Consider the following 14,428-nt stretch of genomic DNA (forward strand, 5'->3'; position numbering starts at 1 on the left):
TAAGTGAAATTTCAAACATTTAAATTTACTCCGAAAAGGTATGAATTTTGTTTTAATCAATTTAAAAGGGCAATCGACATAGTTATACTAAGTAGGGATTATTATATATTTTTTGTGGAGTATTTGTAATACAGAGTATCAAGATTATGTAACTAAACGATTAATTACACGAATCGTGATTGTTAGAGATCTATTTCCGCTACGAAGAAACCGATAAATCTCCTAAACTAGTTATTATGATTTTTAATACTAACACAAACAAATGAACAGATTCATTATATTCTCAAAATCCTATATAATATAAATTAGAGAGAATATAGTTAACGTGTTTTAAATAATTAGGGTTCATTAGTTTCCAAATTATTACCTCAATTAGAACGACAGCAGCAGAGAGAAATATAATCATGACTCTAATAATTTAATTTTAAAATTAAATTATTGGTACAAACTAATATGACGCGATAAATCCTAACAGAATGAATATATAGTATACGTACATTAAACTTTTTTTACCTATAAAAATATGTTGAAATTTTAGTGCATATTCACATACGTATTGGTTCGTGTGTTTACTTCTTCAGATTTTGAATTTCCTTGTTAAAATTTCTTATTCCGCCACTGCTTACGAGTTACGGTGTATATAATTAAACTCTTTTATTTTTAATTATCTTATTTTTTTCTTCATATGCATGGTTAGTAGTGGGGAAGAATTTGCATGGGGGAGGTTTAATCATAAAATCATCAAGTTGTAGAAAATTCATTTCATTGTGCATATTATCTTGTCTTCTTGGAAACCCCATGTGGAGATGCACCAACTTCTTTTCAAATAATTGAACATTAGAGGTATATTTGGGTACATTGTTAAATAATGACAAAAGTCCCACATCGGTGGTTAATGAGATGGGTGGACTCCTTATAAGGCTTGAGAAATACTCCTCCCTTTGAGCTAGCTTTTGGGGTGTGAGTTAGGCCTAAGACCTAATTTAACATAGTATCGGAGCAGGGTCTGTCTCACCCGATGTTGTGGCCCCCAAAATCAAAATTGCCCACGCACCAGATGCTAAGCACTGGGTGTGAGGTGGGGTGTTAAATAATGACAAAAGTCCCACATCGGTGGTTAATGAGATGGGTGGACTCCTTATAAGGCTTGAGCAATCCTCCTCCCTTTGAGCTAGCTCTTGGGGTGTGACTTAGGCCTAAAACCTAATTTAACATACATATATCTCAATTTTAATGGGAAACAAAATGTGCTTAATATTGTTTGGCATAAAATAATTTAATTTTATGCGATTAATGATTTAACGCATATACATCAAAATTGACGTTTTTACTAAGATCTATTACTAGAGAATTAGTAAAATTACGGACGATTTTGGATGTTCTATTATCATGTGACAACCATGACAAAGGACGGACTGATCACAAGGAGCGAATCAAGAAAAGGACCGACAAGCTTCTATAGGAGAAGGCATATACATGATATCTTAGACAAATTTCATATCGAAATTGGAGCAAAATTTTGCAAAATTAACTCGCTGCAAACATTTTTTATAGACGTTTTGTCGGAAATCCTTTAACGATGAGCGGAATTTTGATAGAATGTCCATCGAAAATCTACATTTTTTTAGTACTGATAGAGTATACATGCGCACGTTTGGATTCGGAGATGGAGTAGCTTAAGGGACAAATTTGATCTATAAAATCTTTATTGAGTCAAAGAGGATAATATATTTCATACAAGCGGATTGGGCTCGAAAATTGAGTAAGAGTTTTTAATTAATTTCATTTTAGTTTTGGAAAAAGAGTTTAATCTTATGCAATTTGCAAACATCATCTCCTATGCCTAGCTAATTAATCAAATTTTGATACGCCTTCATTTTTGTTTTTATTTTTGGTTTTAATTTCTTGGTCCAAATACATTGATGATCATATAATAAATCTATATAAGACAATTTTGTAATATTTAAAGGGTTGAAAGAGCTTATAATAAAAACAAGCAAAACATGATTTATGAGAAAACATATATAGTCCATTCAAGTGTGCATTTAAGGAGTGACGTCTTATGATTGATTACATCTTCGGTCAAGGAGTTGCATTTCAATAATCTAATTTCGTTTGAGTGGCTTGATCATAAGGACGCTCACACAAACACTATTAAAAAAATTAGCAACAATTGACATACAATTTTTACTATTGAATAACAAAATATGGTCGTAAATTTTTATTTATGGAAGAATAAATGATAGAATTATCAATAAATAAATAAAAATGTTCAACTTGGCGCAAATAGGCAACCAATTTCATAATTAATTCTTTATTTTCCTTATATACAAATTCCATTCATTTTCCTCAACATACACTATGTAATTTAACTACACTTAAACTAACGTCTCCCGTAATATAAGGTGAATGAACCACGTTTTATTAAATTAATACATCTACTCTGTGACTTTTTAAAATCCAATCGAAATCGATAAATCGAATAGAAAAAAAGTTATTGATAATGGGTAATTATTAGTTTAACTGTTTTATTTTTTTTGTTATTAGGTTATCGATTCTTAACGGTATGAAGGTTTTTCTTAACGGGTTAACCGATAATCCCATAGTTAATTAAATAATTATATTTATACAATTTGGTATAAATATAAAGTCCTTGACTTAGAATTTAGTTTCATACTTTTATTTATGTCTATCTCAAACTTTCGATTATTCTACAATGTGATAGTGTTTGCTTTTGAGCAAGATGTAATATGTAAACTCTTGTGCATGGTTCATTTGGTTTGTCACCTTGTTTCTATGTGATTTTCAATTTTATTTTTTTTGTCAAATCTTGACAGTTTAATCAATAACCGAACTAATAATGATAAATAATTGATAAGCCAATATCTTAATGATTATTCTATAACGTTTAACATGTCTACAAATCGATAATTGATAAGTCCAACTAATCAACTTCAAAGCCAAATCAAACCGACCGATACACAATTGTTATAAATTTGCTAATTATGGCTTTGAACGAAATGTATTTGCAAAAGTCTACCTGCTATTTCTTTCCTCCATCATGGACATTACAAAACTTTTTTGAGGTATTCAATAATCCCTTTAAATAATTTTTTTTATTTTCTTTTTCTCATAAATATTTAATTACAAGCGTTGAATACCACTTTGAATTGGTTGATGTCAATGGGACACCAACTAGACCAAATGTGACTAAATACAACTAACGTTATTCCCATAATAGGGTAATTAATTATTAATAAATAGATTAAGCCTATTAACAATTTATTCCTTTTTAAATAATTAAAATTAGACTAAACCTGAATGATCAGAAGCAACCTGCCTACATAGGACGCTTAATTTAATCATGTAAATGAATTTGGTCATATATTATGTCCGACATGAATTCATGATACATTTGATACCACCTAATAAAAAAATAAATCAGCATCATAAAAATAATAAATTAATCTTAAAAGAAATTAAATAAGATTAGAAGTCCTCAATTGTCTTTTTTTCATCATTAATAAAGATATATTCTCATGATATTTTTTGTTTTCTTTTCTTATTTGATATCTCGTATCCTTATTAGTGCCCGATCTAATACACACTCTCATCTTATGTCATACATTTTTTTAGGTGGATCGAGATAATTAACACCTATCTCTTTAGACATTTTTATGTCTTCCAACTTTATAATAGTGTTTATATAGACAATATTAGAACTTAGGATTAGATTAACTAATAGATCGGCTCACTAAACTAGCATTCCTTATGAATGTATAATTTTGTTTAAAGGATATTTTTACTGACACGATCAATAATCCCAAGATGATTATCATATAAAATGTGGTACAAAGTTATTATCGTACAAATAATCTTAAAATTATTAATTTCATAATAAAAAATTTAATCAACTATGAGATAAGTTAATTATGTATCTTATATGCAAGAATCATAAATTCAAATTTTAAGTGTGATACTTTGTTAAGTTTTTGACAAAGCAAATATTTTATTTGATAAATCATGAGGAAAGAGAAATAGTTATTTTAACGACAAACTTAAACTTGTACCGTTTTAATTAGTAGTACTAGATATTTTCATGTATTCTTAATGAAAAATATTAATACTAAAATAGGGTTGACTTAACTAGTGATAAACTTAATTTAAGACTTTAGTGGATGCCCTATAATGTCATTTAGGGTCACTTATTAGAAGAAAAATTAAAAAAAAAAGTGTCAAATATAATGACAACTTTTTCTTCTAGATTATTAATTTCAATATTGCACATTTATTATTATTATTTTATTAATATAATAGACAATTTTTGTCTCTTCTGAATTATTCTAAGTGAAGTTAGGTTAATATATGCCACAATATTGATTATTTATTTAACTTCTATGTTAATAAAATTAGACTACTAGACCATTAAAAAAGTTCTTAAGTAAAAAAAAAAAAAGAGAAGAAGAAGTTGGATTTTGACAGTTGAAATTAATTGTTTTCTTGTCAATTTTAACAACTTTGAGAATTCACAATTTTATTTTTTAAGTGTTACATATGTTATGGTCGGTTTTGATGATGAAACCAATTTTAACCTTTTAGAAGTGATTATTCTAGAATTTTAAACGATAGTAATTTTATCGATTAACTAATTAATTGTTAATTAGTTCTAAATTTAATTTCTCATATTGATTTGGTCAAAAATTAAAGGATCCACAACTCCTTAAGTGCTTACCTAACAAATAAGTCTCAATCCCAAGTAAGTTTAAGAAATGATATGAATATGTAGTGTTTATCTTTACTTTTACACGTTAAGATCTATTATAAATTTTATCTTGAAGAAAATAAACTTCTAATTTAAAAAGTAATTAAAAAAAACGTTTATTTTCCTTCTCTTTCTCCCTCTCTTTCACTCTTACAAATTACAATATACGAGTCAAACTCAATATTAGAAGTCTGAAGTCAGGATTGACAAGCTCCAACTCGAAGAACTAAGATTCGAAAATTCGAACCTCATGTATAAGGTTTGATAGAAAATGGCTGAAGTTTTAAAGTGTTGTTAATTTTTGCTATATTTTAAATAGATGTCCTTCACCCGGCTATCTATGAAACTAGCATATAATTTTTGGGGAAAATTGTATGAAATAATAAACTATTAATTCAAATTAAATACTATAGCCATAGTTTATTTAAATTGTAATTCACAACAAACACTCCCTGTTTTTGCCATCTGATTCGGTATACAATTAGTCATTTTATACATTTCGGTATAAAATGTGTTTGTATAAAACGAGAGAAAAGTGTGTATACAAATACAAATGCATATATTTTTGTCCTATACACTTATAATTATACAAATACAGATCTTATTATACAAATTACAATGTATAAATGAATTTATACAAAACTGAACAATTTGTATAAAATTGGATGTTTGTAGCGAATTATACAAATCAAAAGCTCCATGACAAACATAAAATTTGTTATGGAGCGCAATTATGCAAACTATAGCTATAACATACCAATATGATTTTTATGTTTGCTATATGTGAAAGTTGTTCTATAATCTTTGACAAGATAAAAATTTCAACATATCATTTTTTTTATGAGTATTATAACCATTTGATATTTGTTGACTCGATTAATTCAAATTTGTGATGCATATATCATCTCTTTTGTTATTCAATTAAGTAGTCAAATTGGACAAGAAAGAAAGAAAAAAAAAACTTTATATTTATTGGAGGAATCAATTAGTTGAAAATTATTTTTGAGAAAAATATAATTCTACTTGCAAAATGGTGCCAAAATTGTCTATTTTGGCCGCCAAATATGAAGCATGATGTTTCATGAATAACCTCATATTTAATTTCTACTACTTTCTTGGCTTTTTCCTTTAATTTAAATCATGTCCAAAATCATAGTATTTGATATGAATATGCAGAAAAACTACAACTTCTAGGCAATTTCTCCTATTTCATCACATGGAAAAATAATATGTTTATAATTTTATTTTTAAAAATAAATTATTGTCCAACAATATCAAGTGTTAGAAAAACTTATCTTGGAGAACTATAATATTTTCTAAATTGATTGATATATTTAATATAATTAGTATAACTAGACATAGCAAAATGAATCTTCAGCTTATCGACGACAATCTCTCAAATACACATGTTGGTGTTGTTGACCCGTTTTTCTTTTCGAGCATGAATATAGATAAATAGGGTTGTCCACTCTTAATTGGAGATTTCGAGTTTAAACTCAAAAAATGAAGAATATTTTTAGTATGGAGAATTTTCACTATCAATATGTAAACCTGAATTTGTCGGGACTCTAAAGTGATTATGGAGCCCCGAGAGAAAAATCAAATATTTAAAATAAATGCATTTTCTGAAAATTATTTATTTATTTTTGCTGAGAAAAATGCCAGCAGTTATTTCTATTTTAAAACTAATTAAAGGTGCAGTGGATCTCTCATATGCTTTGGATATTCTATATGATTTGTTGTACCTTTTTCTTTTAAGGAACTATATGGTAATATCAGATTAAATCATAAAAGTTTCTGATATTAATAATAAAGAAGTTTAATTAAAGGAATAATTGCACTTTTAATTCCTCAAGTCATTAATATTTTTTTGTCTTTTATCCTTATAATATTTGACTAAGTATATTTAATTTTTAATGAGCTAAGTAATGTGTTTTTCGTCCTTTTTATGTATGAAACATGTGATATGAAAATTATTCTTAGAACCATATCATCCTCATTTATAGCGTACCAATAAAAAAAATTAACATAATACATTGTTAATTGAATGACGTGATGCTTGATATTTCGTTAAATTTGTGAAGATCACAGTTACAAGAATCAAAAGTGCATGTATCAATTAATCCAAAACTAAATATACTTAATCAGAAATCATAAGAACCAAGAATAAAGTTTTCACTATTTGAGGGACTAAAAGTGCTACTATCCCTTAATGAGAAATAATAATTTTACTAAATTAGACATTTTTTCAGTTAAATAAATTACCATAAGTATGACTATGATTAGGACCGCCAATAAGGTAAACAATTAAATAGTTAGGTGAGAAGGTGATTTGTTAACATCTAAAATAAATGAGTTACTATAAGAATAACTTTATAATTGGATTATCTTTGATCTTATTTAACTTTCTTTCTAAATATATTAAGAAATTAAATAGTGAATAATTCTTTATCTAATTAGTACTTACTTGGTTATTTTAGATACTCAATCAAAGAGAAATAGATAGTTTACTTGTCTAATTGTTTTACCATTTAATAACACACGTGTTACGTTACATATATATATATATATATATATATATATATATATATATTTCAAACATGCTACATTTATGTTGTTATATTTTATATTTAATTATATTATAATATGGTAAAAATAGTTTAAATACAACCTATTTTTCTACTTGAAAAACAAATATTATTTAGCGTAAAACACAATCGATTAATGTTGTGGAGTATTATTAAATACTCCATTTGTCGGAGGTGACTTGCGCCAAATAAAAATTCCCGAATGAGAATTATTATATACTTCATTTGTTTTAAATCCTTTGTCTAATTTAACTTGATACTAAGTTTTTAAGGAAATTTTACCAAAACAAAAGTTTAAGAAAATATTTTTTTTTTTTAATTTTATGATTTTACGCTAAAGATATGTAAAGTGTATATTCGTTAATCTTGTGCTTTAAACATGTGACGTGAAAATTTATAATTAAATAGTTGCTAAAAGACACAATTTCATTTCTTACTGATAAAAGAACAATGAATTTCTTTATTTGACAAATATTTTTAATAACACTATCAATATTTTACTTATGTTGGATATTACTTATTACACAAAAATTCTGCGAAGGTGAACTTTCATTTAAAATGTTATTATTTTAGCATAATTTTAGAATATTGCAAATTCTCGTGATTTATTTCTTAAACTTCGTGCTCGATCAATTCCGTTAATAGGAACGAGAGAGTCCACGTTGGCTTACCATCTCGTTGTCAGTCAGAATCTGTGGCCAGTATCAAAATTTTCAATTATTGCAATCTGCCACCAATAGTATAAAGGTACTTCAACTTTTGTCTACAAGTTTTGAAAAATTATTTGAAAAAATGAATTACTCTTTTATACAAGAAAATTTTGACAAAATATCATTAATTAAAAGGTTATTAATTTTTTCGAATTATATTTGAAAGGTTGGCTAAATTTGATTACCGGCTCAAAAATTGTCAAAAATACCCAATTTTTATGCATTTGACTAAATACGAATTTTATTGATTGAGTATTTTTAGAACTTATGATCTTAAAAATGTTATGATTTTTTATAACTAAAAACAAATATTAAGTATAAAATGAAAATTATAAAAATTTCTAATATCTAATGGTATCAATTTTTTTGCTTACAAAGGTATGACTTTCTTACTGTCATGTTATAAACTTAAAAGAACAATAGTATATTCAATATAATTTACGAATAAAATTTGAGAATAATAAAATGTACATAGATCTTATTCCTATTTTTATAGGATAGAAAAATTATTTCCAATAAGCCATCGATTCAAATAAAAGAAAAACAAGTATATTTGCAAGAAAAATGTGAAAATACACTAGCAAGATACCAAACAATCAGCATAAACGTAATTGATTTTTCTTTCAATATTTTTACGATTTCTTTCATTTTTAATTTACAAGTGGGATTCAAGGAAAGTATTAATTGAACATACCAAATAAATAAAAACAATGTTTTTGAGTATAATATAAAGTAGATACTTGTTAATTGAATTGAATTTATATAACTTTTTTTAGTATTTCATTTACTAACCTTCTAAGATGAAATTAGGCCACTAACCATATTTTGAGTGAAATATAATATTACAACTCTACCCTTGAATCTAAATCTCAATAATTCACTCTACATTTAAGTAACTAACCAAAAACTATTCCAAATGTGGCACAAAGGGTAAAACAGTCATAAAAATTAACCAAATTTTGAAGTTACCAAATTCTTCACGTCAAACCTACTAAATCCTAGCTTTACACGTGTCACTCTATAATTGACTAAAATATCCTAAACGATTCCTCTAATCCATTACGATCTCTCCACGTGTCAAAATAGCAAAACCATGGCCGTTAGATCATAACAACCCTATGTTCTACCAATACGTTGTCGTGCCGTGGTGAGGTCTCGGGTCATGAAGAAAGTTTTGTTAGGAGCGTTATCCAGAATAGGTTTGTAGGGCGTGGTTCAAATTTAGATGGGGTTCTAATGTAGACTTCGAACACGGAACGAAAAAAGAAAATTATGTTCTATAAAAAAATGACCATTTTACCCTTGAACCAACTATAAATTCATGCTAATAGCCTCCATTCAGAAAGATTAGTGAAAAAAACCCATTGATTCTCTGTTTTTTTTCTTTAGTAAACAAAACTAAAATCTCCATTTTTTTTTCCTTTCCAATTTTTGGAGAGAAAATCCAGCTAGGGAATGCAGAGAGATGAGAGGCTCTCGATTTTCTAATCCCCTTTTTTACGCCGGAAATATCCAAAAATCAGTCGCCGGCGGCAGGAATTGCCACCGGAAACACGTAGAAGACGGGTGAATCAATCACCCGTTTTCGCCTTCTCCGTTCACCAAATCTCTTTTTATTAACAGATTCAAACACCCTTTTCAATCTTTAGTCTCTTTTTTCAATCAATTTGGAACAAAAAAAAATGGCTCCGGAAGAGAAATGTGGAGCTTTGAACGGAAAATATGAACTTGGTCGGCTTTTAGGCCATGGAACATTCGCGAAAGTTTATCACGCACGAAACGTGCAGAATGGTAAAAGTGTTGCCATGAAAGTAGTGGGGAAAGAGAAAGTCATTAAAGTTGGTATGATGGATCAGATCAAGCGAGAAATCTCCGTAATGAAAATGGTGAAAAACCCGAATATAGTTGAACTCCACGAAGTCATGGCGAGTAAAACTAAGATTTACTTCGCCATGGAGTTCGTTAGAGGAGGTGAGCTTTTTGCAAAGATCGCGAAAGGCAAGCTGAGAGAGGATGTTGCTAGAGGTTACTTCCAGCAACTGATCTCAGCTATCGATTTCTGTCATAGCAGAGGAGTATTTCATCGCGATTTGAAACCTGAGAACTTGTTGTTAGATGAAGAAGGAAATCTCAAAGTGACTGATTTCGGGCTAAGTGCATTTACAGAACATTTAAGACAGGACGGATTGCTTCACACAACTTGTGGAACTCCGGCTTATGTTGCCCCTGAAGTTATTGGTAAAAAAGGCTACGATGGTTCAAAAGCGGATATTTGGTCCTGTGGAGTGATCCTCTATGTTTTATTAGCCGGTTTTTTACCATTTCAAGAAGAAAACATCATGGCGATGTATAAGAAGATTTATAGGGGTGATTTCAAATGTCCACCTTGGTTTTCTTCTGAAGCTAGGAGGTTGATCACGAAGATGTTGGATCCGAATCCCAATTCAAGAATCACCACCTCAAAAATCATGGATTCGTCATGGTTCAAGAAATCAATCCCAAGGACGTTAAGGAACAAAGATGAGGAAGAATTTGCATTTTCCTCAGATAAGGCTTGTAAAGAAGTTGAGACAATGAACGCGTTTCATATCATTTCGTTATCTGAAGGGTTTGATTTGTCACCATTGTTTGAAGAGAATAAGAGGAATGAGAAAGAACAGATGAGATTCGCGACTACTAGGTCAGCAAGTTGTGTGATATCTAAGCTTGAGGAGGTAGCAAAGACATCAAATTTCAGCGTAAAAAAGAGTGATTCATGTGTAAGGCTACAAGGACAAGTGATTGGGAGAAAAGGGAAATTGGGAATTTCTGCTGATATATTTGCTGTGACAAATTCATTTCTAGTTGTGGAAGTGAATAAAGCTAGTGGTGATACATTGGAGTATAATCAATTCTGCAGTAAAGAGCTTAGACCAGCACTTAAGGATATTGTTTGGACATCATCTACACATACTTGAAGGATAAAATAAGGTGTAGATTTGGGAATTTTATTTTGTTGTGTTTGTTTTCATGTTGTTAATTAGATTTTTATTAATTTAGAGGCTCAAGAAAGTTTCTTGAATTGTTGAATGAATGTCTTTTGTGTTTGTTTTGCAAATTTGCATCTACTTTTAGTTGTTGTTCTAAAATTGTGTGTTGTTCTAAAATTGTGTGTTTGTTGTAAATTGTGATGTTTCTTTTGATTCAAATTTGAGTGTTAGAATCAATTTTTCTACATCTTGATGCAACTTGCAAGTAGGGATAGAGCTAGAAGGCAACACAAATACAACTACAATATATTCAATGTAATTCCATAAATGATCTGGAAAGGGCAGTGTGTGCGCGCATTTTTACTCCTATATATCTTCAAAAAGTAGAGAGATTGTTCTCGATAGAAGCTCAGCTCAAGATTGAGATGTTGTTTATGATAAATCATTAATCTGAATGTGACATAGTTATCAAAAACATGTATACAAATTAGATTTAAAATCTAATTATGACCACATAATAATATCATTAATTTAAAATTTAGAACTCATAAATTCAAATCCGCTTTTGGGGAAAGTGTTTGTTACAAGTCCAATGAAAACACTTCTCTGGTAGGCAAATGACCATAGATCATATTGTCTTCTTTGTGATGTTGAGAGGTGCAAATGACCATAAATCATATTGTGTTCTTTGTGATGTTGAGAGGTGCAATGTATTTGTTTAACCTTAGTATTGTCCACCAATGTGATAGTTAAACAAATTAGAAATAATATTAATATTTTAGGATGAGGAATTAAAAAATGGAAGGATAAAATTATTGTGAGGCAGGTGTGTAGTTGTTGTTAGTCTTTTCTATTCATCTCAAAGAAGAGTGGATTTATCAAATTAGAATAGACTACCACCTTCTTTTAATTTGGTGTCCTTCGTTATCTATTGCCATTTGATATCTATTTTAAAGTTTCGATAAAATTTGATCGTGTTATATAAAGATCACTAAAAGGAAAAGTAAAAACTGAGTTATTCTTGTTCAATAGGCGTCAATTGATATTTCTTTGTCGATAACTAACATGGTATTTGTGTGTTGATTGAGATCTCCAAAGTTTGTTTTTTTTATATATTATTCTTATTTTATGTATATATATATTTGCAATGCGAGTTGATAATGTTTTCATACAATTAATCAAATAATGTACATACAACTTAAGTAAAATTTTATATTGAGATTTTTTTTCTAATATGGTAAACCAAACCAATCGATAAAAATTAAAATGTAAAGAATCAACTATGCTACTCGATTGTTTCAAAAATATTATTAAAATATAATACTTTACTCATATTTTAAAAAAGTTCGAGCAACATTGAAACTAGAATTGACCATCAACTTGGGTCATTGAAGACATATGTAAGATGTAGATTTAGATCTATCTACATGGAGATTAAAATTGCATAAAAATAATCAAGTTCAATATTTATACATTAAACATCATGTGCATGAAAAATATATCGAGACTAATAATACTTATAATTAAATATTGAATAAATTTAATCTCAAATTTTATAATGTAATAACCTCCCTAATCCCTACAAAAGCGGCTTCTTAGCCAAGAGAAGCTTGATTAATTTAGATTCGCATCGAAAAGTTCTACTTTAAGGAATAAAGCGTTTTTTACCAAAAACAACTGCATATCCAAGATTGGAATGTAAAAATTATGATTGAAAACAAAAAGGTACTTATCACACTGTCACCATTGCTTGAATTTCCAAAATCACATATATTTTTTTTAATTTTTAGCTTCAAATACTTGTCCATGTGGGCTCTCATGAGTCATTTCTTTTGTCCTTCTACTATGAAGTACCAACTTGTTTTTTTACTACATTTGCTGTTTTTCTTTGGAGTGACTTGTGTGTTATCAAGGAAAAAGATAAATACTTTACTATTTTCTGCTTTCCCTATAAATAAAATATAAATAAGTATATAAGAAAATGGTAACTACGAAAATGCCACTTTCAAAATTATTGTCTTCCAAGAAGATGAAATGAAAATATCTCCATGTTATTTTATGAAGGTTTCTGAGTGTTTAATTCACCATGTCATCAGAAGGTCACACATTCGATTATAGAACTAATCTTTTGGAGAAATATAAAGTAAACTTGTGTACAATTTTTTTATAGAAATATATGATAATGTTGTTTACAATAGATCCTTGAAGTCCGATTTCATAACAAGGAGCTTAGCACACTAAACTATGTATTCTTTTTATTAATTTTTTTATTTTAGTAAAAGCAATTTCAAAATTATTTTTATTACAATTTTGATATTGATTTTATACCATACTCAATGTGGATTAACAATAGCAGAAATAAAATAATATGATCAATATATTTTTTTCCAAAGCTCTTCCCCGAAAATTCCTAAAGAAAACCAAGCTTACTCCCAATAATAATACCTAAGGTCGTGTCCAAAAATGTCGTAAAAATGGTGAGATTGTATGTACCACACTCCCAACTCTCTACGGAGGGTTCCATAAAAGTTTCGCAAAAAATTCATTCAGAAGTCATATCATCAAAATATTTATGGGCTAAAACACACAAAAAAACAAAAAAACTGAGAAAATCGCCTAATTCTTATAAATTGGCCTTTAATGCCTAAAGTTCACTAAAAAAATAATGTAACAGTACATACTGCTCCCCCAACTGAAGATGGGAAGGTCAGACTTCTACTATCCCGAAGTCTCCGATAGAAAGAATGATTGATTGCTTGAATGCTGGGCCATCTACTCGCGAAATGTGTGGCGTGATAAGATAAGGACCACTAGGGGCCCGGTTTGTCCTTCTTCCCGCAAGAACCCTAACCCTTCATTCTATTCCATACAGTCTTGGTAGGACATCTATTTCTCAATTTCATAATATAGTAGACTAGGAATCCAGAAAACTTCAAATCAAGAGGTCATACTCCGCCAACTATGTTTGGTTAAAGCTTTATCCCGGTTTGTTTCATTTGCTTTCAAGTCTAGTGGAATCACTATGATAGCTTTCATTTGCTTTCAAGTCTACGAAGCTTTGCTTCTCCCCCTGTAGTCGTAATACTCGGCTTGTCGCTACTTTGATTCAAAAGGTAACCGACGGTTCCCGACTTTCTCTGCTTTCCGCAACCGTAACCACTTGTCATTCCAATTACTTCATCCATAAACCTTTTTTTTATTTCAAAATAGTGATATGCTCTAAAAAAGTAAAGGAGAAGCTTCCATTCTAGAAGCGGTAGCTTCCCGCCTCCCTCGGGGTGAGAAGTTCCCTTCCCTGACTAAGGCAATTGCCAATAGTTTCTATTGAAAGACAGGCTGACTCTTTAAAAAGGGCGCCCTCCTAATCTCATTTTGATAGGAAGAGATATTGATAATTAT

General features: G+C 29.2%; 2 protein-coding genes across 2 annotated transcripts in view; both read left to right on the forward strand.

The window, feature by feature from the left end:
• Positions 1 to 14,428, forward strand: part of LOC125824317 (norbelladine synthase-like) — a 127,942-nt gene that overhangs the window by 53,017 nt on the left and 60,497 nt on the right. The gene's annotated exons all lie outside the window — the stretch shown is intronic.
• Positions 9,409 to 11,188, forward strand: LOC125824311 (CBL-interacting serine/threonine-protein kinase 6). Its single transcript, XM_049503661.1, has one exon. It carries the CDS (start codon positions 9,743 to 9,745, stop codon positions 11,015 to 11,017), a length of 1,275 nt encoding a protein of 424 aa, XP_049359618.1. The 5' UTR covers positions 9,409 to 9,742; the 3' UTR covers positions 11,018 to 11,188.

The sequence above is a fragment of the Solanum verrucosum genome, unplaced genomic scaffold (genome assembly GCF_900185275.1).
Source record: "Solanum verrucosum unplaced genomic scaffold, falcon-dt-bn FXZP01000022.1, whole genome shotgun sequence".
NCBI classification, from domain to species: Eukaryota; Viridiplantae; Streptophyta; class Magnoliopsida; order Solanales; family Solanaceae; genus Solanum; species Solanum verrucosum.

Coding starts and splice junctions, on each gene's coding strand:
- LOC125824311 (XM_049503661.1), top strand. CDS start 9,743: ATGGCTCCGGAAGAGAAATGTGGAGCTTTGAACGGAAAATATGAACTT.